This window comes from Notolepis coatsorum (genome assembly GCF_963971535.1).
Source record: "Notolepis coatsorum genome assembly, chromosome: 4".
Classification (NCBI taxonomy): domain Eukaryota; kingdom Metazoa; phylum Chordata; class Actinopteri; order Aulopiformes; family Paralepididae; genus Notolepis; species Notolepis coatsorum.
The window spans coordinates 60,445,299-60,469,516 of record NC_140168.1 but is presented as its reverse complement, the minus strand read 5'-3'; the positions used below and the strand labels follow the sequence as shown (position 1 = coordinate 60,469,516).

Here is a 24,218-nt window from a genome sequence, read left to right as displayed (position 1 = left end):
GTGTGTTGTACTGTATTGTTCTGTGTGTCTGTTATACTACATTGTTCTGTGTGTTGTACTGTATTGTTCTGTGTATGTTGTACTGTATTGTTCGGTGTGTCTGTCGCACTGCGTTGTTTTGTGTGTCTGTCGTACTGCAGTCTCACTTCTCAAAACTGTGGAGGCAGATCCGTTGTACTGTGGCACTTTGTAAGAATATAATCCTGTGACTGTATTTAGCAAACCAAGCATTTCTGATGTTAAGATACATCAGTTATCTCATACACTGCATTTCCTTTCACGTATAGGCTGTCCTTTGATGAGGCCCCTCCCCCCGTGCTCAATAGTTCATATCTAGGGATGTCCGATATTATTGGCCTACCGATATTATCGGCCGATATTGGCATTAAAATGTGATATCGGAAAATATCTATCCGTTTTCATTTTTACATTTCTATAACCTTTATTTACCCAGGCAAGCAAGTAAGAACAAATTCTGATTTTATTTATTGTCAAAAGTATGCATAATGCTATGTTAATTCCACAACAAGACATATGTAATCTTAATTACCTGAAATTATTCAGTTTTTTGGCGGGGGAAACCCTGCATATATCGGTATCTGTTTATCGGTATCGAAAATTAAGAGTTGGACAATATCGGTATATCAGTAAAAGAAAAGCCAATATCGAGCATCCCTATTCATATCCACAGCCGTTTACAAAGCTTGTTGGTGTTCAGTATATATCATATCAGCAGTAGCTTTTCCAGGGCCCTCTGTCTCCTCCCCTCTCCTCTCCATTCCCCAAGATTTGAGAGCGATAAGACGTGTTGTTATGTGTCTCACGTCTGCGTGTCCCTCCCCAGGAGTCCCCTGGCCCAGATGGAGGACGAGAGGAGAGACCACGTGGCCAAGATGAAGAAGATGGAGATGGAGATGGAGCAGGTGTTTGAGATGAAGGTCAAGGAGAAGATCCAGAAGCTCAAAGACTCTGAGTTAGAGGTAGAGTACATTCTACCATCACCTTTTTTTTTACATCTGCAAACCCTTTCACCCTTACAGACGGAGGTCTAGTTCTAGAATAGAGTTCCTGATGGCGGCAGCAGTGGAGGCACTATATGCAAAACAATTAGCAATAAAGAAAGCCATTTGCTATAATTTCCTGCAACTTAAAAAGCATAATTTCAATAAAATAGCAAACACACTGGTAAGTTACATTTATTTAAGTACAGTGTATAAGGTTGCACAATAGCGGCACGGTGGTGTAGTGGTTACCACTGTTGCCTCACAGCAAGAAGGTCCAGGGTTCGATTCCCGCTTGGGGACCAGGTTTCCATGATGCCAGGTACCCAGGTGGGGTATCTCCCAGGCCTTTCTGTGTGGAGTTTGCATGTTCTCCCCGTGCTCGCAAGGGTTTCCCCCCCGATAAGATAAACCCAATGGAAAAACATGCACAACAACAGATCGCTAACGCTGTGGCGTCCTTGACGAAGACGGACAGGAGCACTTGGATTGGTCCCCTGGCGCGGCTCACGTTGACGCCTGTCTGCTCCCGGCTGCCCTTGGGGGGGAAGGACGACGGGATGGGTTAATCGCAGAGACAAATCGCATCTGCGATCCTAAAGAGACAATGCATGCGTGTGTGTTCCGGTGTGTGTGCTAAAAACTAACCGCTGTGTGTACCACTAAAAACATTGAGTGTCGTTGCATGCCAAATAAAGACCTCTGCAACAGGTCCTGCATTATATTATTATAGTAACATTGAAAACGCACGCACGCACGCGCACACACACACACACACACACACACACACACACAGTGGAACAAAGGACTGAGCAATCACGTATTGGACAATGATTCATCTGTTTCTAAGCTGGCCACAAGCTTGTGGGGGGAAAAATGCATGGTAGCACTGGTGCGTTGTCACAGTGGCGCTGCGGCCCTTTACCATTGTTTAGGCCATTTTTACTTTGAAAGTACTTTGTCTAGTGTTTAGGAAAAATAACGAGAGCCAAGGAAACCCAAAAGTCCTTTATAAGGGGTTTTAATATTTGTAAATATATCTTATCAATCACCGGGGCAGAAAGGAACGTGGTCAGAACAACGGGGCAGACTACAATATATTTGCATTTGTTAGCCATGCTAGCAATCTAAACATCACCAGCCATGCTAGCGATGAATAAACAATCAATTCATACCAAAGATATGTAAAAGGTGAAAGACTCACACTCACAGCCATGCTGATTTGGCTAAATGACATCCAGCCGTTTTCGTTTGAAACAACTTTTAGTCTGGGGAGTGCCATGGTTTCTCCGTAGAGCCCTCTCGTATTCTTTTAGCGCAGCAGGTCCGAGGCAACTTAGTCACGTGACTCAGTTGGTATTGCTGATTGGCTCGAACAAGGTATGATTGTATACAGAGAACAGGTCTATAGGCTTTCTCTGAGGATAGCCGGTGGCCATGACACTAGCTGCTTGGCACCCTCGTTGGCACCGGTTGATTTTTTTCCGTAGCCGCAGTTTGCGAAGACGCTTTCTGATTGGCTAGCCTGCGTACAGCGAAGACCCTCTCTGATTGGTTTAGCTCCGAAGGCCTCTGGGATAGAAATGTCCGCCTTGTACATATATATTCTCTGCTTCGAAGTGGTTATGCTTTGGCCCTCTTTCGAAGTGGGTTATGCTTAGAGTTTGGAATCAGGGCTGGTGCTCAATCGCCCTCCTCTAAAGATAAACTCTAAGCATAACCCACTTCGAAAGAGGGCCAAAGCATAACCACTTCGAAGCAGAGAATATATATTATGTACAAGGCGGAAGAGCCCTTCGGAGCTAAACCAATCAGAGGGTCTTCGCTGTACGCGGGCTAGCCAATCAGAGAGTGTCTACGAAAACAAATCACGCGTTGGCACCACTCTGCCCTTGGTTTCACAATGACTGCTGTGGGCGAAGACGTGGTACATTGGGAAGCATACAATTCTGATTTCATCCTAAGCCGGGAAATTAGGTCTTTGTCTGTTCCTGGTTTGGGAATGTGCTATTTTTAAGTTCCCAAGCTTTGACTATAGGCAGTAATTACAAAAATACTTTGACTAAGAGGGTTTTGATTGCATTTATAAACTGATAATGGACAAATGGCCCCCTGCCCAGTACAGGGACTAACGGTGAGGCACTGTTGTTTTATAGTTAACATGTCTCAACAGTAAGAGCAGTCTAATAGAGCTGCCACAGTGGAAGGTGAATCCAGTTTTTACTTGTTGAAATGTTTATTGGTTCAAGACCTGGCAAGTGGCTGGTTGAATTGACAAACCGCCCAACGATCATGCAAAATGTAACTGCTGTTGGCCGGGTGCTGGTGTGTTAAAGGGATATTTCACTTCAGTAGAATCCATCAAGTTTCATCACCCTTTCTTGACCTCCACCTGAGTGCATCTAAGGGCGTGTTCACACCTGAAAGTCTGCGGATAGTCCGGACTTTCTGGTGGACCAAATGTGAAAATTATAAGTTTGATTTTGGTCTGCGTTCACACTACCCTTTTTGGTGCAGATCTAATTTGTAAACAAAGGATATACAGTCGCCAAGTCGTTCATCTATTGGACTATAGCACTTACAAACGTAAACAGTTGCCGACAGCGTAATGAGAGAGAGAGAGATCTGTCATTATGAGCGCGGCGCAAGTCGACTAGAGACTAGAGAGAGAGAGACGGGGTAGGTGTGAACGCGCCCTAAGTAAGATCAGATCTGTCCGCTGACGACGCCACCATTGCTCCCAGGTGTCGGGCTCCTCATTCACTTCTATTAATTTTGCGGAGCTAGTTTAGATAAGAATTTTGACTAAAGTTCTACTAAATTAAAATAGCAATTTTTTTATTTCCCACCTTGCTTGAGGTACATTTTTGGCTAAGATCTAACAGCTAGCTGGAGCAGCTTTTTGTTTTCTGTGTGTATATATATATATATGTGTGTGTGTGTGTGTGTGTGTGTGTACATGGACTCATCTCTGCCCCCCCCCCCACAGCTCCAGCGGCGCCACGAGCAGATGAAGAAGAACCTGGAGGCGCAGCACAGGGAGCTGGAGGAGAAGAGGAGGCACCACGAGGAGGAGAAGACCGGCTGGGAGGCCCAGCAGAGGATCCTGGAGCAGCAGAAGCTTGACGCCTCCAGGTCAGACGAGCGGGACAATTCATTTCAACCTAGACTCCTCGGTTTTCTGTTGTCCGGCATGGTGCCGATTTTATATTACCAAAAAAATCTCCCACCAAAACCTCACCCATTGGACTGCGAACGAGAGAGTTGTGTTTTCATTTGGACGTTGGAGACTGCTGCATCTCTCCTCAGATTCCTTTATTGTCACGTCATTCAGTACCTTACAGCAAAAAGCTACTGACTAGGGTTGGGTACCGTTCACATTTGAATCGATACCGGTGCCCAACGGTACCTTTTTTCTGTACTTTACTCTCTACAAATGTAATCTACCTACCTCAGTTGTAAAAATGTTGGATCTCACGTGAATCGGTAGTACAGAACGTGATTCGGTCGGTGCCCTTAAAAGTACCGGATTCGGTACCCATCCCTACTACTGACACAAACGGACATTGATTTAACATCCTCTAAGACCCACCAGGATTTCATTGAGATTGTTTCTTATGATTATTGCAACCTACAATGCTTGATTTTGCTTTTCTAAAAAGACATTTGTGATGTTTTTATGAAAAGACTATTGAAAAGTGACTCAAATAAAGCTTGTTGCTTGTTGCTTGTTGGGTTGCAAGGTAACATTAACACAATGTCTGCCACGCAGTTTGACCATCTTATACATCTCATTGCCAGTGCTGTAAGCTTATGGAGTCGCTCACCTTCTTTCCAGGGCTATAACTTTTTAAATATTATAGCTATATCGACATTACTATGGCCCATTCAACATCGGGTATCTATCGTTCCGGATGTGGGAACGTTATATTTTTCCATTCATACATTGTCGTGTTAATACCATCGTGAATATAAGTATGTTTTTAGAGTGTTCTGCAGTAATTCCTAGAACGCGAGTTATAGGCCCGATACATATTATACATAATCGATTGGCGTTTCGTTCCTATACACGCTATATTAAAAAATTCAAATGCATATGATCGGTATACATTATGCTCCATCATGCGTGAAGGAAAGGGGGGGGGGGGGGGCGGGGTCGTTTATGATTCCTTGATTGTCAGTAACGGCTTTCTTTAGTACGACATCATACATTGATCAGATGGATTGCAATGAGATAAATGGACAATCGAGCTGGAATTAACGTTAGATTCCTCTTACCTGTGGCCGATGAGTCTGGAGAAAAAATATTCCAATTATCTTGATTTCCATCTGCTAATTCGTTTTCCGTTTGTACGACGCAATAAACGCCGAAAGCATATTGATTCTTGCGTCTCGAAAGCGATCCAATGCACTAGAGTGTTTGTCTGGATCCACATAACAAAAGAGCTCTACCCAGAAGATTTTCACCGATACACAGAACGCAGAGTGCACCTCGCCCGAAATCCACCGGGCGGCGGTATTGAGCCATTGCAATATCCGACAGAGTCCAGAGTCTTCCGGAGCCTTGCTGGATGAATTATGAATGGCAATAGCGAATAAAGGAAATAACGATCATAAAAACGAGTTAACTCGTTTCTGTCGCTCAACGGAACGGTTAAGTGGCCTTGTGAACCAGAAGCAGCTTTTATGTAGAAACATTGCAGGGATTGGTGAAATTTGCAATATTTGTGTTAATTATTGATTACAAAATGTTCTGCTTACTTCATTATTACCTCATCACCTGCTATCACACTCATCTCTCTTTTTCTCTCTCCCATCATGCTTCACAGGACTTTGGAGAAGAACAAAAAGAAGAAGATCTTCTAAGAGCATGGGGAGGACCACCACCATGTTGTTACAGTGTACTAGTTGCCAAACAGCCAGCCTGTGTCGTCGATGACATCACCAGCAGACACTGTGGAGGAGTTGAAAGCCTGTAGGGTGGGGGGGGGTCTTACATCGACCAGGGGCCGTGGGTTTAGCTTTGGGGTGTGTGTCTCCCCCCTCCCCACCCTTCTGTTAAACACTCACCACCACGGACTCATGACCTGGAAAATACTCCCTCTCTGTTTCCTTCACCTTCTTCTCTTCTATTTCTTGCTCTCTCCAAAGAACTACCCCCCCCCCTCCCTCCCTGACAAGATGGACAATTTTAAAGGATCTTTTGTAGGTTACCTTCACAAGTGCTGCATAGCAACACAGACAAACACAGAACATGCTGTTTCAACGTCAAGCAGGAAAGTTTTGTTTTCTCTTTTTTTTTTGGTAAAGAGAAAAACCTAAACACAAACCTAAAGAAATGCCACAGACATTCAGTTGTTCTTTTCCCACTTTTATTCCTGCTAGTTTGGTAACTTTGGAGACTGCACTCTTTTGTGTGTGTGTGTGTGTACTGTACGCGCACTTGTGTGTGTGTGTGTCTGTGTACAGCGTTCTCCCGAATACCAAGAAATTACCAAATGGAGGAGTACGCCTTTTAACTTTCCCGCACGTCGACGGACCCTGTAAGGCTGAAGTTCACCTCAGGCGTCGTTGTTAACTTTTCAGATATTTCATCATCCCCCGATCTCCCGAGAAATATTATGCTTTTTCATCTCCTTGTAATTTAAATTATATAGCCGTGGACCGCAGTGTTTTAACTTCTAAGTCATGTAACATTTTCTTTTCTTTTTTTGTGTCCATATATCGGCAACCTTGTATGTTCATTGTGTTTCTGCTCATCTAATCCAGCGTTTCTCTTGACTCCTTGTTCTCGGAGCCCCCCCCCCCCCCTTTGTATTCTCAGACTTCACTCAACTCGAGTGTCAGAATGATAAGCAACCCATGAAGAGACAGATGCCTATGAATTTTTTTTTTTACCAACTTTCTTTTTTTCTCCGAGATTCCATTTGAGCAAGCCTCATTTAGGGATTTTGTCCAAGACGTACCGAATCAGTATGGCGCGGTGGCCCCCAGGGTCAGGATTTAGTAACCCTGTGTTTGTTAAGTCAGAGGCTGAGATGGAAAAAGGTGCAGCGACAACCTGCCAGAAGAGCAGGAATCGGCCTGCTCCAATGAGACGAGACTATCTCCTAGGATTATAAGATGAGGATGAGTCGTCATCGTCATAGAAACACTAGGGGGCGGGGCTTCCCTGTTACCACTGAGGAGACTAATTGCGTTGTAACAAGTAGTGTCGTTTCCCAGTGCTAGACCTTTTCCCTGACTCATCCTATTCTGGTAATTGGCCTGATCTCAAAATGCAGCCCTCTTTACTTGATTGTCCAATTACAATTGATGCTTCCCCCGAACAGGCAATGGTTGTGATAGGAGGATCAAGAAAAGAGGGCGGGGTTTGAGATCAGGTAAATTCTAGACGTTGACCTCACCGAGTGTCAAAAGATATAATGGATACAATTGCTCCACTTTCTACCAAAGCTGGCTTCCCTCGCATCACATTTAGCTCTGTTCATTTAGCTCTGTTCATTTACAGCATTTGTATTTTTTTAATGTCTTTTGTTTTTATTGTTCAAAGTCACATAATAAAATTGTGATGGAAAAAAATACGTCAACCCGGATGATCTTGGTGAAGTTTGTCAATACTAACGACGGCGTGCGTTCTAATGTTTTGTATGATGATGAAAGTCTTTCTGTCTTGCCTGCAGAGGGCGCCATACATGTATATATATATATATATAACTTGCCACTCTAGGCATGTACTGTATGTAAATGAGACTCAATATTAGACATAACGGTTTGATCAATATTATCAAAAAATTTTCCACTTTAAACCTGATTGAATTGCAATGTACTTAAAGGTGCACTTCACCAAAAATAACTAAGCTGATTTATTTTGCACATCATCTCACACATCCACAAACCATAAACAGTTTTGCACACATTCATTTAATTTGACAATTGAGAGTAAATTAGTTTGAATATGTCCACCAGTGATGTCATCGGGGACATTCAATCCTTGTGTTGTGTAAATTACAGCGCCATTAAATTATAAGGTAGCAGTCCCTATAAGACATGGTATTGCTGTTTTTTCATCTACATCATTTCATGGTGCTGTAATTAACGCAACACAATGATTCCATGTACCCAATGAAATGACATCACTGTAATTTACTCTCAATAACTGTCAAACTAAATTAATGTGTGCAAAAGATTAACATGTGTGACACTGCAAAATAAATCTGCATTGTCTTGGGTGAAGTGCCCCTTTTTTATATAAAGAAAAATGTGTATTGTGCCGAGTAGAGGAGTAACTGCAGAAGCGACATCTGGCTCATGTTGACTTCCATGTTATCATATCTCTCCATTCTCCTTTCACCTATTGCACAGATCTTCCCTCTCAACCTCTTGCATGCTGTTCCTCGGGTCAACATGGCCCAGATTAGAGGGACTTTTATTATCTGGAGCGTGCATGGCGCGAGTCAGCTGTCTTGTCATCACAATGAAAGTTGCCCACTAAGCACTGATAACATTGGTATTAGTCAATGATACAGTATTTACATTTTTTTCTTTATTTTCCTTTTTTCAAAACACAATACAATAATACATAAGACACCAAAAGACAATACTTCAATAATATTAACTACAATAACGATAACAAAAATGATAATAAATAGAGTAAAAATAAAAACACGAACACCACAAAAGACATTAGACATTTCCTCCCCCAGTACCCCCCAGGACTAACACCCCAACCCGCTCCGCCACTATGGTGGTCTTAACCTAAATACCTAACTGTATTTAAATTTGTAAAGTGAACTTTCACGTCCGTTTACCGTGATTATACTCCTTGATTGCTTTTTTTTGTGAATTTTAAGTTGTCTGTCTCTTTTGTCTTTGCATTTTTGCCTCTGGCTTGCTCAAACAAAAGAAGCCCTTTGGACTCGTGTTGCCGTGCAGACTGGAAAACAACGCTGTGGCATCACGCCACGGCTCTCCCTGTCAAAAGGCTATGTGGGTCTGCCTCGCCACTCTTGATTGGTCGGCGGTGTTCCCTGCTCACCCAGGTGAACCGGCCCTCAGCCAATCGCAAATTGACATGAAAGCTGGCGTTTCAGCCCACATGGCGAGGTATTAGTTGATCATACGTGGAGCTAAAAAAATGCAAGTCATGATTCTGACCTTTTCTAACCGTTTCTGGGCAGCAGTAGGTTGCATTATTTCTTTGAACTGCTGAGGTACAAGGTAAAATGAACATCAAAGGTCTGTCCGCATATGATTTGGACACGAGGACAAATTCTTGTAAATGTACCACTAAAAGAAATGGGTCAAGAGTCAGACATTCTTGGGAATTGATTGGTCACTTGCCAAATAGTCTACACTGCAGCCACCTTGGAACCAGATGCCTGACCTTGCTGCTTCTGTACACCACATCATTCTAGCCAACTCAAAGATGAACAAAGGGCAAGGTTCAGACCTATCGTCTCACTGGTCATAAAGTCTAGACTCGAGTGAAGAGTGTCTAGGATGCTCTTTCATCTGGTCTTAAGTCGCCTTCCATTGGTCCACTGCTAAACTAAGGCTGAGGTTAGACTAGTGTATTCCTGGCGTTTTTTTATACGTTTTTGACGACGTTTGATGTCCTATCTACACAGAAACGCGTTTTTTGGCGTTTTTTTGTGGATACGGCTGAAACGCAAAATTGTGTTTGCGTTTGGAGATACGCAAAAAAACGAGTCGACAAACAGCGTGTAGTCAGCACGCTACCGTTGTTGCGAAAACGCCCATGCGCAGTAGATACCATCTGCGTGCCCTTCCGGTGACAGCAGAGTGTGTGTGTGTGTGTTTGGGACAGAGCTCCGTGTCCCAAATAGCTTCAGCTACCATGTGTTGTCAAGTTATTGTTATAAGGACCCCAGTCCAAGCTACAACAGTCTGCATTCCCTTAACAATTGTTTGTATTGAGCCGTATTGTATTGTACCCATATGCAATATGTTAAATAAAGTTTACATCCATTCATTCTGCTAGCATTACCGATGGCATGAGCAGCTGGCTAACGTGAGCTATCAGGATTCAGACCCTGTTAGCTCAGAGTTCCTCTTTCAACTTAAGAAGCATTAAACAAAATGGCCCAGTCATCTATTCACCTTTGTTTAATACACACAGCGTTGTCTCTAATGTTATCTAACTACTGATAGCTCGCGATATCATCAGTTTTGATGCTGGCTAAGTAGCGTGAGCTAACAATGCTAGAATGCTACCGATCGTTTTTTAGCCTAAACTATCCGCTCTTGGTGGTCACTTGTGTTGATGTTAGTTTTGTTTCATCAACAAATGACAGGCAGAACACACAGTGAATGTATCCGTTTTGTTTATTGCACTTTTATTAGGCTTTGCTGAAAAATTATTGCTGCATTGAGTAAAGCAAGATGGTGGCGCGGCATAGGCGCCTGCCTTATTGACATTTCTTTGCTAGAGCTTCCACCAGGAAGTGTATTGGCACATTCGTTCTGATTGGTTGAAATTGCCTTCATGTTTGCCACCTACTGCCACCTACTGCTTTGGCAGTGTACTACATCAGTATGCTCTGGTGACAAAAACGAAAAAAAAACGAAAGTGTGACTCGAGGCGCATGACGTCGCGGCGATACGCGGCGATGCGTATAAGAAAACAATACGAAGATGATACGAAAGGTGTAACCTCAGCCTTAGTTGGTCCAGCAGGCAGTTTTTTTATTTAAATGTTTTGGGCTTTCTGTATTTTTCACCCATCCCAATTTCTTGTCGTTATGCCAATTCCCTTCCTGATATTTGCCCGCATGGCCCCACTCGGCCTGGGGACGGTGTAGAACTACCACATGCCTCCTCCGATACAAGTGGAGTCGCCAACAGCTTCTTTTCACCTGACTGTGAGGAGTTTCACTTAACACTAACACTGCCAATTGTGTTAGTAGGAACGACTGACCAAGCCAGAGGTACCGCTGACAGCTGGATTAGATCCCAGAGTCTCTGTGGTGGTAGGCGAGTGCTTAGTCCACTGCGCTACCCAGTCGCCCCACAAGCTGGGTTTTTAAGCTGTTTGACCCAATGGATACGGGCTTGAGCGTTGGTTGGTCTAGATAAATGTCACTGCCATCGTTGTCCAATTACATTAACAAAACTCGGCTCACACCTGTCGACTACATCATGGTTCTCAAACTTTTTCTCATCAAGAACCTCCAAATTGATATGTAGTAGACCATGGACCCCCATTCCACGAGATTCTGTCCCAGGGACCCCATTTGAGAAGATATTTGTTAAAGTATACTTTAGTCGAGAATTCCTTGACTGTCTTTAGATTAGATTATATTCAAATGTATTTTTCGTTATATAGCACAAATACAGTACAACGAGGTGCGGAGATGATAGAGGAGAGAGTTAATCCTATGAGAATAGCCATTTGTATACATTCTTTCGTTGTCTAATTAGAAAATGTCACTAGAAAATGACTAGTGAAAATTCCCCATTTTTCTGGGGACCCCCTGGAACACCCTCGGACCTTGTTTTGAGATGCAATGGACTACTTAAAACCAACCACAGAGATGCTTGGCCATTTCTCCAGTGAAAAGGTGGTGGTTGGTTAAGGCCAGGCTAGGGGCTCTGGTTGCTAAGCAATCCCGTCAGCAGTCCGACTGCTTTAGTTCCGCGGAGCTGGATCCTATTCTTGCATAACCCCCAACCATGATTTCTCCCACACTCTACCTCTGTGGCACACAGATATCTGCCAAATTGCGCCTCTCATCACTGCTGAAGCACAGGGGACCTTGCCCCCCCCGGCTGGCACAGTCAGTTCAGGATGCTTAATTGCTCGCCTGACAATGATCTCCTTTCACGTTGACGCTGCGGAGATGCTGGAGTGAGTCCAGGTCCCGGGTGAGAGACGCTGGAGTGAGTCCAGGTCCCGGGTGAGAGACGCTGGAGTGAGTGTCCAGGTCCCGGGTGAGAGACGCTGAAGTGAGTGTCCAGGTCCCGGGTGAGAGACGCTGGAGTGAGTGTCCAGGTCCCGGGTGAGAGACGCTGGAGTGAGTGTCCAGGTCCCGGGTGAGAGACGCTGGAGTGAGTCCAGGTCCCGGGTGAGAGACGCTGGAGTGAGTGAGTTCAGGTCCCGGGTGAGAGACGCTGGAGTGAGTGTCCAGGTCCCGGGTGAGAGACGCTGAAGTGAGTGAGTTCAGGTCCCGGGTGAGAGACGCTGGAGTGAGTGTCCAGGTCCCGGGTGAGAGACGCTGGCGTGTGTCCAGGTCCCGGGTGAGAGACGCTGGAGTGAGTCCAGGTCCCGGGTGAGAGACGCTGGAGTGAGTGTCCAGGTCCCGGGTGAGAGACGCTGGAGTGAGTGAGTTCAGGTCCCGGGTGAGAGACGCTGGAGTGAGTGAGTCCAGGTCCCGGGTGAGAGACGCTGGAGTGAGTGAGTCCAGGTCCCGGGTGAGAGACGCTGAAGTGAGTGAGTTCAGGTCCCGGGTGAGAGACGCTGGAGTGAGTGTCCAGGTCCCGGGTGAGAGACGCTGGAGTGTGTCCAGGTCCCGGGTGAGAGACGCTGGAGTGCGTCCAGGTCCCGGGTGAGACACGCTGGAGTGTGTCCAGGTCCCGGGTGAGAGACGCTGGAGTGAGTGTCCAGGTCCCGGGTGAGAGACACTGGAGTGAGTGTCCAGGTCCCGGGTGAGACACGCTGGAGTGAGTGTCCAGGTCCCGGGTGAGAGACGCTGGAGTGTGTGAGTCCAGGTCCCGGGTGAGAGACGCTGGAGTGAATCCAGGTCCCGGGTGAGAGACGCTGGAGTGAGTGTCCAGGTCCCGGGTGAGAGACGCTGGAATGAGTGAGTCCAGGTCCCGGGTGCAACAAACTGTGTGAGAAAATATGCTGCTGCCGCCCCCGTCGACCAGTTTCAGCTTTGAAAAACTGTGTTCAACAGGTGCTGTGGAGACGGGCAGAGTGGCATAAAAAAAGAGACTTGTACAGCAGTGGTGCCAATAAAATATTTTCTATGAACCCCAATGGCTGAAAAGAGTTGTCTGATCTGCTATTGGTCAAATAATATAACCTAATATACTTACCTTTATACCTTACCTGCTACACTTAGGCTACCTGTCTAGATAAACCCAACTTCCTTTATACTACCGGTCATAAGTAGCTATATAAAAAAACATGTCATACTAGCTCATTCCCCCCCCCCCCCCCCCCCCCCCTGTGCCCCCTTGTTAAAAATTCCTAGAATCGCCACTGGGTGACTGTCACTCAAATCGCTTATGGGCGGAGCCCAGCCAAAACTGCTTGAAATCTTGAAGTGGAAATTTTTTGCTTTAGAGTAATTGATTAGAAATAGAAAACAATAGCGGTTAGGTGGCGTAGCGGAGATTGTGTTCGTCACCAACCCCGGAGCTGTGAGCTGGATTCACCTGTTCGGGGTTGTCACCAGCTTGGCTGGCCGTTCACACTAATACAATTGGCAGCATTAGAGGGTGGGAGAAGCTGGCGGGGTGGGTCCGGGTCGTTGTAAACAGCGACTCCTACAGTTCGGTCGGGGCGCCTGCTAAGCGCGGATGGGACCTGAGTGGGATAGTGTGATCCTTCCACACGCTACGCCCTCTGGGAGAATATCCGCGCTGCCAGGTGAAAAGAAGCGGTTGATTGGCTGGACGTGTGTCGGAGGAAGCACGTGATAGCCTCCACTCTCCCAGATGATCTGACTGTGGGATGGGAGAAAAATCGGAGGAAAATGGAGGGGGAAAAAGATTTAAAAAAAAATAGAAAACAATGAATTCTTTTGAAAAGAACTTTACAGATGTGTTCCATAGACTCACAGGAATTGTGTAAAGTTGCCCAAATAGTGAAAGGAATAGCAATGCATGTCCCCTTTAAATGAACATGCCAACAATTTGGGGAAATTAGCTTACCGTCTTCTATCTGGCTGCACGTTAGCCTAGCTTAGCACAATGAATGGAAGCGGTAGTCTAAGCGGTTAGCCTAGGCATTGTCCAACTAACATCTCTCCCGAAGGCTAACCGGCACTGTCCGCTTCCATTCATTGTGCTAAGCTAGGCTAACGTGCAGCCAGATGGCTTTCTACTGAACGCACAGAGAGGAAACTGGTATCCATCTTCTTGTGTCTCTCTGGAGAAGATGGTAAGTACATTTTCCAAAATGTTGGCGTGTTCCTTTAAGTTTTTTAACCACTGTGAAAAGAATCCACAAAATGTATGCTTGACTTTGCACTCTGCACTAAAGACCAAGTTCAAGCAATGAGCATCAATGTACATACAGTGCCTTTCCATTCTGCATTTGTGTTCTGGACTGTAGCCCTTTGTAAGGCCCGCTCATGTTGGCTGCCCCGTCATATCCCTGTCCACGGATGTCTTCTTCTGTGAGCTGATTCTCCTGCAGTAGCTTCATTAGCAAGGTTTCAAACGCTTCACCGGTTGTTGACTGGATATCACAGAGCTGAAGAAAGCGCTCCTTAATGGTCACCTCATGCACATAACGAATGACAAATGATGCCTGCTCAATGTCCAGTGTGATGGAGAATATTGATGCTTCCCTCACTTCCTTCTGGGTGGCTCTTTTCACATAAAGACTAAGTGCTCTAATTAGGTCATTCTGTGTTCTATTGGAAAGGAAACACTTGGAGCAGGGAGGAAAAGAAGAAAAGGGGTACCTGCTGCACAATATGGGACCCCATCAGCGAGTAAAGAGCTATGATGCGTCATGTATGGTGAAATAGGCTTCCTCCTTGATTAAGATGAACATTATGTAGGCCGTCTAGGCAATCCAGATTAAAAGTATAAAATATTTTCAATACTCAAAAGGGCACTTTAGCGTGAAATTTTTCAACTGTGGCGGCACATGGTCAAGTTTAGACCATTGGAAGAGCAGCGATGGGGCACGTCCTCAAATTTTTGCCACTCAAAAGGGCACTTTAACGTGAAGTTCTTCAACCAGGGGGGTGGGTATCGTTAGGATTTTATCGATACTACTACTCTTATCGATACTGCTTAACGGTTCGGTACTTTATCGATACTCTTATCGGTTCTTTTTGGTTCTTTTTTTGCAAGAAAAAAAGACAATTAATTAAGAACAGAATCAACATTGCTTTATTATTTATAAATACAATTTTATAAATAAGTATTATAAATAAATATAATTTCTTCAGCAACAGCAGCAGCAATGTTCTTTTATATAACTTTATAAATAAATATAATAAATGAATATAATTTCTTCAGCAACAGCAGCAACAATGTTTTAAATGTGTCTGACTCTGAATTATAGACTTTTTATAATAAACAACAAATGCAAAAGGCTAACAGAACTGTGACACTCGTTCACCCTATCCTCTGTCATCCTTCCTCTAGCTGCTAGGGTGAAAGGACTTTGGGTGGTGGAGGGAGGTAGAGGGAAGGATGTGTGGTGGCCCTGGGCTCACTGGCCTGGGACACATTGGTGGCTGACGCCTCAGCTTGACGATCTATAAAAAGTTTAGATTGTAGTATTTGTAGCTAAACAATTATTTTGTTTATTAGCCTATTTGTAATAATTCGTTATTAGCCTAGGAAACTCCGTATCTTGGCTTACCGGCGGCAGTGGACGTGGATGCAGATGGAACACTGCGCGCAAGGCAGTCGAATACGCGCATTTCTGCACACTAATATCATGTTTTGCCAACAGATGTTTTGATAAATTGCTCGTATTGCCACCCTTACTGGCAAATGTTTTGTTGCACTTGTGGCAACGTGCGTTGTATATCCATACTTTCTTTAGAACGCTTCGCTCTATCCGCCATCACGAGTCACGGTGCATGCAGACTCAGAGCTGTCTGTGTCTGTGTGCAGCGCGCTTCAGCACAATAGTATCCAGCTGCAGCCGTTCAGACCAGCGCTTACAAGCCCCGCACATATTGTAAGCGCTGGTCTGAACGGCTGCAGCTGGAAGCATCTCCTTCAGCACGGAGAACTTTCATTAAGGAGTACCCGTATGTAGCACTACTAGCGAGCGACTCGCGAGGAGTGTGTGTAATGACTCGCTGTGGCTCGCTTCTCGTGCAGAGACAGAGAGAGGATAGATCGTTTGCAACTTTTAAATAATAATAATAATAATAATAATAATAATAATTTCTCTAGAGTATCGATAGCAGTACCGAGGACGTCGGAGCTTATAAATACTCCGGTATTTTCTAATATAGTACCGGTTCCCGTTTAAAACCGGGGTCCGGGGGGCATCCAGTGTCGCTGTGTCTTCTTGCCCCTTCCTGTATTTGCAGCGGAGCTGCTTGTTAATTTTGTATGTAAAAAGAAGAAAAGGCTCTCCAAGAGGGGCAACTCAGCCAATCAGAGTAAACGGACTGTTGCCCGGGCAACAATAGCCCGTACCTGTGCACGTCCCTGTGTAAATGATCAAGAGGTGATATCGTATGATTTAATACAGGCATGCACCGATACTGGTATGGGTATTTGGGATAATGCCAGGCTAAAACAGGGTCTGAAGAATTCCCCCAATACTAAAACCAGATACCAAGGGCCATGTGCAACATATCAGAAATCAAAGCAAAGATCCTTGATTATTTTTGAATTTACAGCCCATAGAAAGAATACAGTATGTTAGATGGCTCTAATGGAGGAAAAGGATTATATCTCAACGCATTTTTGTCCAATAACCCCAAGGTAATGGTCTAAGTCTATACCGCACTGTCGGGCGAATGGATCTGATCCGTACTCAATATCTAATCAGACTATACTTATTTTAGTCCACTGTGAAAAAGTGGTATCAACCCATCTCTAATTGGATACACAGGGAACTGTGGACGTAGATGTGAGGAGCTCTGAGACTCCACTGGCCTCCTTCCTCACGCCAGCACCAATCCTCAGTCACTGCAGGTCAAGTGGGGCCAATGCTGCTTTAGCTGCTGCAACCAGAAGGGATTAGTGATATCAGCCAAGCGGCATAGAAGAGAAGAGGATATACTGTCAGGCAACCTGGATCACTGCGGCTCTGGTCAAGTGGCCATCGCTTCGCTGGCTTTCTATATCATTTTGTGATATCTATCTGAAATCCTCTTAAGTGATTTGTGTTTGGATCAGATACAGGAGTCGTCATTGTTCCTGTTTCCCCTCTTTGCCCCTTTTCTGAGACGCTGCAGCTTCTCTGAGGTTATCTGTGTGGGATCTTGAGCATTACCTACACCCAACCCGACCCAACCCACCCGTCGACTGTCCCCTGTTGCATCAGAGCAGAGTGTCGACTGTCCCCTGTTGCATCAGAGCAGAGTTCAGGCATGTCCAGCATGCGAGTCACAGAACACCCAGGCTCTAAATTAAGAGAGTGTGATGTTAATGGTGGCTTGTCCATTTCTTACTGCTGGAGGAGGGCAAGCAGTTGGCTTTTCTGTCCGATCACCTGTTATGTAAACTATAACTCCATGCTACCTTTTCTCTGGGTGAATGGGTGGTCGTAGAGCAGGGGTTCTCAACGTTTTGATGACTGAGACCATTTAGGAACCCAACATTGGGTTGAGCGCCGCCCAAGAAAATTGCGAGTTAATGAACCTACAATGATGACGTACTGGTAATCTGTTTTGCGAATAGGCATCTCGCAAACGTAATGCGTATGGAGGTCCACGCTATCTCCCCCAGATCCCCTCCCTGCTGAACAGGCGCCCCGACCGACCAGTAGGAGTCGCAGTTTACAACGACCAGGATACATACCCCACCGGCTTCCCACCCGCTAACACTGCCAATTGTGTTAGTAGGGACGACTGACCAAGCCGGAGGTACCGCTGACAGTCTCTGCGGTGGTAGGCGAGTGCTTAGTCCACTGTGCTACCCAGCCGCTCCCTAGTTTTACCTCCTTAAAAGCAACTGTGTGATGTTGTAAGTTGGTTTAAAACTGTTGGAACGGGATCAAATGCATGCATTCACACCTTAAAAACTCATCGTGAGCCGAGTTTCCGAGCGCCACCATTGGCCCACGGGCCACACTTTGAGAATGCCTGGTGTAGACTTAGCCCAAACTCAATTCCGAATGATCAAACCCACTCAAAGACGAGCAGGAGATACTGATATACTGTGTTACCACTGATCTCTGCAATGCTGTGGAGTCATGGACTGCATTTTATATTGCATGTTCTCCCCGTGTTCACGTGGGTTTCCTCCGGGTACTCCGGTTTCCTCCCACACCATAAAGACATGCATGGTAGGCAGGGACTACAGATGAAAACTAGCCCAATTAGCTAATTCTGGTACATTTACATTGATGTGGAAACTGAAGATGTTGATTAATGTGCACTGTCCATGGGTATTTTTTTTTTTAAATAAACTTAAACTTGTATCTAAAGTGCTTTACAACTTATGCCTCACATTCACACATCCACTCAGACATTCGCACACCGACGGCAGAGGCAACCATGCAAGGTGCCAACCTGCTCATCGGGAGCAGTTTGGGGTTAAGTCAAGGACACTAAAACACGCTACCCGGGAGGAGCCGGAATCCAACTGGGAGCTTTCTGATTACGAGACAACCGAGTCATGAATCCATATTATGGTCATATTATGAATGGTTGGGATTGGGGCAGGTTTGGTCCATCTATGAATTAATGTGACTTTGTATCAACTGAATGAAAATGTATTCTGCTGATTGAATCTCTGTGTAATGTTGGTGGATGTATTAGTGGGGGTCATCCGGTTCTGATCATAGGCTTACACCTCTTTCAACACCTTCACAAAAGGCTTGATGACAGAAAGTGTGAGATCAGAGTCTTTGTTGCCAGAGATGAAAAAAAAGACCAAAACAAAACTGGTTTTGTCTATCTAAAATTCTAATGCCATGCTAATTAAAACAGGCAGCCGGGACAAGCCTGGGAAGAGATGAATGGCGAGTACATGCTGTCCATTGAAAAGGGGCCACAATGAAACAGGTTATGTAACTAAAGCTCTGACCACCTCTTCCGCCTCTCCCATTGGTTGTGTTTCAGTGAAGTGGGATGAGCAAGGCGCCTATGAACGCTGGGCTAATTCAATTGAGATACAAATACTACAACTTCTCTTTTTTTTTCTCCAATGGAAAATGTGTCCTTTTTTTACTGACCGTTTGGATCAGCCAACTATTAATTAACTGGAGGCCAAATCACACAATTCCTTTATTAATAGAATAGTTCTAGTGAAACATTTGATACAACTCAATAATCAAATCTCATCCATTCAGTTATACTGATATGAACGTGTATTCCAATGCTTGGAGGCATGCTATCTACAACGTGTTGCCTAAAATGTAATATTATGTGGTTTCTGCTCCAGTTATGCTGGCTTCCACTTTAAGTTAGCAGGTTTTAATTTGGCAAGTCATCCATTTATAAATGTTTTGTATGCAAACAAAGTAACTACCTGCTGCAGGCCTGTAAAAAAGGAAATTGTCCTCCAAATGTAATACTGTAAATGTATAAAGCTCCCGTAAATGGAAATAAGCTACAAAGACGAGCTCAAAACTGTAGTCCTACTAAAGTAGTCTACAGTGTTTGAGTAAAAGTACTCCCACCCGCCCAAGTCTCCAGAGAAACGGCATAATTAATTAAAACAGTTCCAAAATGATAGACCAACAATGACTATTGGTTATATAATATATGTACAGAGAACACGAGAAATGACGAAACGACAACTCGCAGCCTTGTGATTTAAAATGTACTAATGCACAGATTGCACACTAGACTAGTAGTGACAGCAAAAAGGTTGAGTGACTGACAGCAATGACGTCGGGAGCCCCGCCCCCTGCCTGGACGGTGTGGGTGCGCTGCTGCTCCAGTGTCTGTCAGTCTCTGTCGGGGAGGCTCAGCAGCGTCGACACCGGAGCTCGTCCTCCTTCCCTTCTCTCGTCTCGGTGTTGTTCAACGCCGTTCCAACACACGCTGCCCTGCAGGCTGCACCATCACCATGCAGTGAACATCTGTTCAAAACATCTACAAATGATTCGGCGCTTTGTGGGTAAATCAAAGTGTGCCTTTTTGTATTTAATCGGCGCTAGGCGCTAGTCCGTCCGATATGTATTGAAGACTATGCGCGGTGCCTGTGTGTGTATCTATAGCTGTAGTAGTAGCCCGTGACCGCGTCTGTATGCTGGGCATGTTCCCCCAGCAATCAATCACGCTGTACTTTTCCACATTGCTTGCCTAGTGTAGTGTAGTGTGTGGCCCTGTGCCCACTGCTCCGAGCCCGGGGGACCGGCTGCAGCCATGGGGGGGAATCTGGGCTGTCACCGGTCTATACCCAGAGACCCGACGGACTTCTGCAACAGCAATAAGCGCAAATTCAGCGCCGCGTGTAACTTTGGCAATATTTCGGTCAACCAGGAGCGGCTGAACATCAACACGGCCACCGAGGAGGAACTCATGACACTGCCCGGGGTGAACCGCACGGTGGCACAGAATATCGTGGAGTACCGCGACTGCATCGGGGGGTTTAAAAAGGTGGAGGACTTGGCGCTGGTGAGTGGCATCGGGGCGACTAAATTGGAGATGATCAAACTGGAGATCTGCGTCTCGAGTAGGACCAGTTCGTCCCAGCACTCTCCATCCTCGCTGCGCAGAGACTGTGATCACGGTGGTGGTCTGTCGTGCGGCACCGGTATGAACATCAACACCGCCACGCCGGCGCAACTCCTGAGCATCCGCGGCATCACGGAGAAAATAGCCAAGAACATTGTGGCCTATCGCACAGAACACGGCCCGTTGAAAAGCATCGAGGATTTGGTGAGGGTCAATCACATTAACTCTTCGCTCTTAGACAAAATCCGTTTCCAGGTGTTCGTGGAGCGCTCGAGAACCCCGTCCACCAACACCAACGGAGGGTTGACCACCTACACCACGAAATCGCACCCCAGCCCGACTTCCTTCAGTCTCACAAGTGACGATCTTGACCTTCCACCCGGCGGCCCGACGCAGATCGTCTCCGTGCGGCCCGACGTGGAGCCTCCCTCGGGGACTCGCGACGGGAAGGCCGTGGTGCGAGTGGCTACCTGGAACCTGCAGAACTGCTCCTGTGACAAAGCCAACAACCCCGGTGTGAAAGAGGTCGTGTGTATGACGTTGCTTGAGAATGAGTGAGTATGACCCTGTACGTTTAGTAACACACAGTATCACTGGGACGACAATTGTCTGCGAAGCCCCATAGGCTATGGGTTTATTAAAGCATCTCGCCTCTATATTAATTTCAAACGTGAAGGTAGTTGATGAGAGAGAGAGAGAGAGAGGTGGGGGCGGGGGGTCAAGACGAGCAGTGATTACAGTTATAATCGCCAGCAGGTTATTTACTGTGATCATCACCCTCAATTCTATATAGGGAAGCATTTGCAAAGTTGTGTAGTTGCTCTAGGCTACGTTAAAGGGATTTCACAGTAATATTGTAAATTGTATTGGAAACCGCATCTACTCTATTATTATGATCTAATATAATATGCATGTCTTATATAGATGCCGGCCTAGGTGTTTATTTGCAGAGCGGAGAAGTGAGATCCGATCACAAGTGCTCACTCGAGATGCATATCGGGACACGTTCTAATGCCAGGTGTGAACAGACTGCTTAGAGTGTCCAGTGTCCACATGTGATCAGATCACCCAGATCAGGTATTAATGCCAGGTGTGAACAGGCTGCTTAGACCTGTCCACATGTGATCAGATCACCCAGATCAGGTATTAATGCCAGGTGTGAACAGACTGCTTAGAGTGTCCAGTGTCCACATGTGATCAGATCACCCAGATCAGGTATTAATGCCAGGTGTGAACAGGCTGCTTAGACCTGTCCACATGTTATCAGATCACCCAGATCAGGTATTAATGCCAGGTGTGAACAGGCTGCTTAGAGACCTGTCCACATGTGATCAGATCACCCAGATCAGGTATTAATGCCAGGTGTGAACAGGCTGCTTAGACCTGTCCACATGTGATCAGATCACCCAGATCAGGTATTAATGCCAGGTGTGAACAGGCTGCTTAGACCTGTCCACATGTGATCAGATCACCCAGATCAGGTATTAATGCCAGGTGTGAACAGGCTGCTTAGACCTGTCCACATGTGATCAGATCACCCAGATCAGGTATTAATGCCAGGTGTGAACAGGCTGCTTAGACCTGTCCACATGTTATCGGAACACCCAGATCAGGTCTTAACACTGGGTGTGAACGGACTACTTGTACCTGTCCACATGTTATCAGATCACCCAGATCAGTTCTTAATGCCGGATGAGAGCTGTCTACATGTTATCAGATCACCCAGATCAGTTCTTAATGCCAGATGAGAGCTGTCTGTATTGTATTGTACCCATTCTACAATCTGTTAATACAATTTTCAATCAATCAATCAATCAATCAATCAATCAAAGTCCACTTGTGATCAGATCACCCAGATTGGATCTTAATGCCATGGTGAAAACACTCGGCTTTACATGGTGTCCAGGAATGGACAATTTAAAGCCTCTTTAATTGGAAAAGTATTAAAAGAGAGCAACCACGTTCTTCTGAAAAGTATCAAATGTACGGCATTTGATAATGCTGTCAATTCTTCAAACTAGAGTTGTGTTCATGACCAGCTGCACGGTCTTATGATGACCATCACTCTGTCTACAACAGAGTGCTGTTATTACAGCTCCCCGTTTTATTTATCCAAAGAAGAAGAGTGTTTATCCGTTTCAGGTTTCATCGCGGCCTCTCAGAGTTTAATTGATTCTCCTACACTTGATTCACAATGAACACTTATCATAGGGCTGGGTGTGCTTTGGCACAAGGTGACGTTCACTGGGTTTGCTTGTGTAACTGCACGGAGCGACGCAGTCTCTTGGGGTGTGTGTGGGGAGTCTCTTCTCGAGGGGAAATAGGGGAGACACGTTTCCTGCTGGTGTTTTTTTTTTATACTAAAACTGTTTAAAAACGGGCATCCCTTGCAACTTGTATACATCACATGACTCCTCCATCTATCACATTGATGCAGAAAACCACCACACCCGAAGGAATGAGTCACCCTGCCTCTTGCAGAACCTCACACCCCACAGTAGCATGGAGAAAACCCTGTTCAACAGAGCTTTATGAGGTCTGATTACCTCTAGCAGAGAATAGGGATTTTCAGTCTCTGTATGCAAGTCTGGATTGGAAGTGAATCCCCCCATGTGGGATGTAAAATCTGGTGCTGCTCCATAGACAATGAATGGGGCGTGCTGATGATAATGAGGCCATAACACATTTGTGTGAGCTCTTACACCCAAAATTAGGCTATGTTTTAATTCTGGTTCAGACCTAGCAATGCTCATTTGGGTGCGAGACATTTTATGGCCTCTTGACGTCAGAGCCCCATTCATCATTGTCTACGGAGCAACTCCATATTTTACATCCCAGTTACATCACTGAGCTAGTCTCTGATTTCTAGCTTCAGGAGAGAGTGGTGCATGTTCATAAACACTGTCCCGGGGCGCAGGAACAACATCATGTGAATGTATTAACGTTCCCCGTTTTTAAGCCTGGTAGCCTAGAGAGTCAACCTGACAGTGAGAATGAGATTATAAACACACTGCTCTTTGGGACGTACCCGGTATGTCTGTTTGTGTAGAGATCCAACTCGCACTGTGTGAGCAATCGCAAGATCCAGGCTTGAGATTACAGTGTATGTTGGCTCCTCGCCAGCCCTGGTGAAAGAGCTACTGGAGTTTACTGAACTCCTTCAGCCCATGTTCCGTCTGCTTTACTACAGGTTAGACAACTGGCTCATCTCAGTGCAGCCCGATCTCACTTAGAATATGTAAATGGAGTACGAGACCTCTTGGGGGAAAAAAAGGGAGATAATGTACATTATGTTACAGCCATAAGTCATATATTTATATATTGTATAGAAAATGTAACATGTTACATATTATTATAAATAAGTACATAATATATTACATGTTTTAAAAAACGTATGTTCCCCTTGATCAAACCCTAACCATAACCCTAGCTTTATGACTTAATCATAACTGTAAAGCGAAGGGTAAACTCATTATAATCACAGTTAGATAGGGGTGAGAGGCTCTGAGAGCACTCGCCCGCGACTGCAATGATTATTTGTTCAACTCCTGCTTGCGGCGTTTGTTTTGGACTTTGGCCATTACAATACGTAAATATATTACATGACTTATATATGACGTCTATAACATAACATACACTACCGTTCAAAAGTTTGGGGTCACTTCGAAATGTCTTTTTTAAAGAAAAGCAC

The 24,218-nt window shown here is 45.3% G+C and overlaps 2 protein-coding genes across 2 annotated transcripts in view; both read left to right on the top strand.

Moving 5' to 3' along the window:
* The window catches only part of septin7a (septin 7a), a 61,764-nt gene extending 54,167 nt beyond the window's left edge, over positions 1-7,597 (top strand). Inside the window, exons 10-12 of the mRNA XM_084312880.1 lie at positions 845-980; positions 3,991-4,136; positions 5,831-7,597. Coding sequence (XP_084169006.1) covers positions 845-980; positions 3,991-4,136; positions 5,831-5,867 — 319 coding nt within the window. The 3' untranslated portion in view covers positions 5,868-7,597. The remainder of the gene's footprint in view (positions 1-844; positions 981-3,990; positions 4,137-5,830) is intronic.
* Positions 7,598-19,830: 12,233 nt separating this feature from the next.
* Positions 19,831-24,218, top strand: part of eepd1 (endonuclease/exonuclease/phosphatase family domain containing 1) — a 68,799-nt gene continuing 64,411 nt past the window's right edge. Inside the window, exon 1 of the mRNA XM_084313142.1 lies at positions 19,831-21,081. Coding sequence (XP_084169268.1) covers positions 20,216-21,081 — 866 coding nt within the window. The 5' untranslated portion in view covers positions 19,831-20,215. The remainder of the gene's footprint in view (positions 21,082-24,218) is intronic.